Source organism: Zingiber officinale, chromosome 2B (assembly GCF_018446385.1).
Source record: "Zingiber officinale cultivar Zhangliang chromosome 2B, Zo_v1.1, whole genome shotgun sequence".
Taxonomy (NCBI): Eukaryota; Viridiplantae; Streptophyta; class Magnoliopsida; order Zingiberales; family Zingiberaceae; genus Zingiber; species Zingiber officinale.
The window spans coordinates 139,816,990-139,821,994 of NC_055989.1; the positions used below are offsets into that span (position 1 = coordinate 139,816,990).

The 5,005-nt window shown below is 37.6% G+C and overlaps 1 protein-coding gene across 1 annotated transcript; it reads left to right on the top strand.

Moving 5' to 3' along the window:
* Positions 1–910: 910 nt before the first annotated feature.
* On the top strand, positions 911–4,375 carry LOC122048781 (zinc finger BED domain-containing protein RICESLEEPER 2-like). The gene is made up of 4 exons (XM_042610303.1): positions 911–931; positions 1,014–1,359; positions 2,553–2,777; positions 2,925–4,375. The coding sequence occupies exons 1-4, from the start codon at positions 911–913 to the stop codon at positions 4,373–4,375; spliced, it is 2,043 nt and encodes a 680-aa protein (XP_042466237.1).
* The last annotated feature ends 630 nt before the right edge of the window (positions 4,376–5,005 follow it).

Consider the following 5,005-nt stretch of genomic DNA (forward strand, 5'->3'; position numbering starts at 1 on the left):
ATTTTGTTGCGACGAGGATAAAATTTTATCCCCCTCTAGGCACCTGAAACCCTTCCAGGCAACCCTGTTGGACCCCATGGTAGTTTTGATGTGATCAACCAAGTTGGTTAGGTCCTGCTGTGTTTGATCCCTATGTCTGAGTGTGCAGGAGCTTAGAAATACAGGAAGTCCAGCGGAAGACGCAGCTAGCGAGAAGGACGGCACGGGAATGGAGCCGACGGGCTCGGTGCGTCCGAAGGACGAGAGAGCTGCGGAAGAGTACTCCGGTGGGCGTGAAGAGCGTGTGCGGAGTTCGAGGGACGTTAAGCCGGGACGGAAGGCTGCTCGAGGAAAAGGCCGGGAATTGAGTTCGGGTGAGCCCTATTCCGGTTGGCCGCAATCACCCAAAAGAACGGAGCATCGGAAGCTGAAGAAACCAAGCTGAAAAATGGAGCTGCCAGCTTGGAGGCGCCTCCATCATGAAGGCGCCTTCAACAGGTCTGTTTTGACCGTTTGCGCTGCGGATAAAGTTTTATCCGCTGACCGAGCTGGAGGCGCCTTAAACCTTGTTGGAGGCGCCTTGAACCCTCGGGATAGAATTTCCAGGAGCTATAAAAAGGCCCATGGAGCTAGGAATTCAAAAACAACTCAAGCATCCAACTTGTAATCAATTCCTAGCAACTAAGTGAGCGTTCTAAGTAGGGCTGCAAACAAGTCAAGCCGCTCGTGAGCCGCTCGGTCAAAGCTTGGCTCGAGCTTGATTTTGACCGAGCTCGAGTCGAGCTCGAGCCGGCTCGTTTAGTATTCGAGCCGAGTTCAAGCTGAAATAATACTGGCTCGATGGATTGTCAAGCTTTTTCGAGCCAGGCTATATATATAATATATGATTTTTATTTATTCATGTAACTATTAATAAGTTTAGTGCCATTACATGATTAACAATAAGTACCGGGTAAAACTGTAAATTTTAAAAGTTTAATTTTAAAACCTAAATTCAATTCTTAAATTCTAATTTCTAAATTCCTAAATATCAGATTTTAGCTACAACCCTAATTTCAACGCTCAAGCCTCAAGCCTCTCAACTTTCCCAGTTTCCCTTCATCGCCGCCTTCTCAACTTTCCCTTCGTCGCCGCCTTCTCAACCTCTCAACTTTCCCTTCATCTCCGCCTTCTCAACTTTCCCTTCGTCGCCGCCTTCTCAACCTCTCAACTTTCCCTTCGTCGCCGCCTTCTCAGCTTTCCCTTTGTCGCCGCCTTCTCAACCATTGCCGCCTACTCAGCAATCACCGCTGTTCCTACTCAACAATCACGGCCGTGCCTACTCAGCGTCTCAGCGCACCCTCAGTCAGGAACAAACCTCTTGCGTGCATTTTTTTTTTGGTGAGTTTTCGGAAAACACTGTGTTCTATGCGTTTCTTATTTCTTCCTTTTTCTTGATGCTATAAATGCACAAAATTGGTCATTCAAAAGATCCACAGTCCACAAACCTCTTCCTTTTTCTATGCGTTTTTTTTAGTGCTATGATTATCATTGTCTCATATGTCATCAAGTCATTGCTGTGAGGACGAGAAGCTAATATTATTGGTTGATCTCACAAATACATGACATCTTTTCATGTGTTTTTAATATCTTTGTCTAGTTCAACTTGATGTTTAACATGTTGGGTAAATTTGTTGTGCTTGTGTTGTCCTTGTGGTTTCTTTTGTTTAACCATTGAAAAAACTTGGCTTTATATTTCTACTTCTCACTTATCATCCACTTCTATATGTTCTGCAGGAACATCTTTCAAGCGACGATTTTGCATTTATCTTCTGCTTGAAGGTCTTCTTCTTATTCATGGATTTTCATTACTTAGATTCCCATTATTTGACTTGCTCTGTTGTGATTTTATCTTTTGCTTGTGTGCCTGTTTTGTAATACTTGAAATTATCACTCATCCTTTTGTCTATGTAGCATGATTTCAAATGCCTTATTTGGCTTCCTCATAAGCCCCTTCCATTTTGGTGTTGGACATCAACTCTGCATTTTGATACCTAACAGCCTGACTGACCATATGTAAAGTTTTTTAAAACAGACGTATTAGTGTAGATCTACAGTGGATTCTAATATCCAAGTTTTAACTTTTAAGTAACTTAGTAAATTGCTACATCCAGTTAATCCAGCATAAATATTTATAATGTTTTGGGAACTAATTTGGTGTTTTTATGTTTGATATTGTGTATGTGTTTTCTCACATTCTTCTGCTTAACTTAAAAGTAAGGTATGAATGTGTACAATTATGTATGGTCTGTTTTCTCCTATGTTCTGTTATCTGCAGCATTTGTTATCATTAAGGTTAATTAAAATGTGCATGATTCAAACATACATTTTCTGCATGCAAAGTCTGGTTGGTGAGCACTATGATCTAAAAACTTGAGCCATTAAGAAAGAGTATATTCTTCTCTTAAGTCTTAACAATAGTAAAATTCATACTTTTAGTCTGTCCTAATTCATCATTTATATTCTCTCGACTTTATTTTTTTTTCTTCTGAGTTTTTTATAATTTATTTGGCAGTTTTTTATCTCTTGATCAGTTATGTCTATAGAAGGGTCATCTATTCCACTTACCATAAATAGTGTCATAGCTGAAAGTAATGAGGTTAATCTTGAGATCAACAAGGAAATTGCCACAGCTGGTCAAGAAACACAAGAAAATGCTGCAGCAAAAGAGGAAGAGGGATTCCAAACAAAGAAAAGGAAAAAAATTTCAGAAGTTTGGAATGATTTTGACACAGTGGATGGATCAAAGAAAGCAAAATGTAAACATTGTCAATCTATTTTTACATTGGGTAAATCAGGGGCCACATCAAGTCTTTTGAGACATAGATTAAATTGTGTGAAGAGAAAAATTAATTTATGAGCAGCTGAACAACAATCAAAGTTGAGTTTTTTGCCTACTGATTCAGCTTCGCCATCCATTCTGACTGTGCATTCTGGAAAATTTGACATGGAACAAATGAGGGAGGTAGCTTCTCATTGGATCATGATGCATGAACACCCATTCACCATTCTTGATGAAGAGGGGTTCAATTTAATGATGAGGCGTGGAATGCCGGAATGGCAAAAAATTAGTAGGACGACATGCCGAACAGATTGTATGAAAATTTATGAGATTGAGAAAAAGAAGTTGAAGAAGAGTCTTGAGTGTGTTGATAAAATAAGTTTGACAACAGATTGTTGGAAGTCAAAGACTCAAAAGATTGAATACATGGTTGTCACTGGGCATTGGATTGATTCTTGTTGGAATTTACAAAAGCGAGTTTTAAGTTTCATTAACATTCCACCACCAAGGGAAGGTCTTCAAATTTCTTATGCCATTTTCAAGTGTATGAAAGAGTGGGGCATTGAAAATAAGGTTTTCACTATTACAGTTGATAATGCTTCAAGTAATGATTTGGCTATTCGATATATGAAAGATACCATTCAAAGGTCAAGAACATTGGCATGTGAAGGAAATTTATTTCATGTTCGTTGTTGTGCACATATCTTGAACTTGTGCGTTCAAGATGGATTGAGGGAGATTGAAGATATTATTGGTAATATAAGGGAAAGTGTAGAATATGTAAATCGTTCAGAGGCAAGATGTGTGCAATTTGCAGAGTGTGTGCAACAACTACAGTTGAAGGATAAAAAATTGATTCGTGATTGCAAAACCTGGTGGAACTCGACTTTTGAGATGTTAAGTTGTGTACTCAAGTTCAAAGAAGCTTTTAAGATGTTCAAAGAACGTGATCCCTTTTATGGTTGCTGCCCTCAAGAAGGAGAATGGAATAAAGCTCAAAAGATTTGCTCACTGTTGAAGTCTTTTTGGACAGCCACACACATTATTTCAGGTAGTGAGTATCCTACTTCAAATTTATTTCTTCAAGAAGTTCAAAAAATAAAGTCAGCATTGGATATTTATGCACAACATGAAGATTTGTTTCTTAAGCAACTAGCTAGCAAAATGAAAGAAAAATTTGACAAGTATTGGGGTGATTGTAATTTATTGATGGCTATAGCTGCTGTGTTAGATCCAACCAAAAAAATGCTTGCGGTTGAATTTTGTTTTCCTAAACTTTATTCTGAATTGGATGCCTCTAAGCATATCTCAAAAGGTAAGGAGATAATTATTTCTCTTTATGAGGAGTATGTTGTTGAAGAAACTAATAAAGGAACACCTCATTTATCTGAGCCTGAGAGTTTTGATTCTTCAAGTGCTAGAAGAAGTCAACAAAATTCTGTGTATAATTGGGATGATTTTGATGATTATTGTGCAAAAGTTGAAATTTCAGAGACTAAGAGATCTGAATTAGTAGATTATCTTGAAAAAGGACGTCTAAAGAAGAATGAGATTCCTAAAAAATTTCGTGTTTAGAATGGTGGAGAATGAATAGAATGCAATATCCAATATTGTCAAAGATAGCAGCTGATATTTTAGCTATTCCAGTGAGTTCAGTGGCTTCAGAAGCAACATTTAGTGCAGGGACAAGAGTTATTGATTCTTATCGTTCATCTCTCTCTCCAGACACAGTGCAAACTCTACTGTGTGGGGGTGATTGGCTTCGACATATACATGGACTGAAAAAGAAGACTAAAGTAAGTTAAATTTCATTATTAGCTTTCTAAGTTGCATACTAATGTATTTAATCACTTATTGATCTGATTTTTACTTTTTCAGAAAGCTAAAACTTATCAAGAAATTGTTCTTCCAGTATCTACCTCTTAAAGTAAGTAAGATTTTAGTTCTTTGTTTAACATGTGTTTCCAGTGTAATTATTGTGCTATTACAGTTAAGCTTAATATCAGTTACTATTGTTAAATGCAGATTGTGCTATTGCAGTTAAACTAAGCTTAATATTACTTCATGTTATTGAATGCAGATTGTAGTATAGGTGGTATGATTGAGAATTTGAGATGGAGATGAAGATATTCATTGTTGCAGAAATTTAGTGTTTTGAGCAGTTTGGAACTTTGGATGGTTTGAATTTGGAATATCATGTTTTTG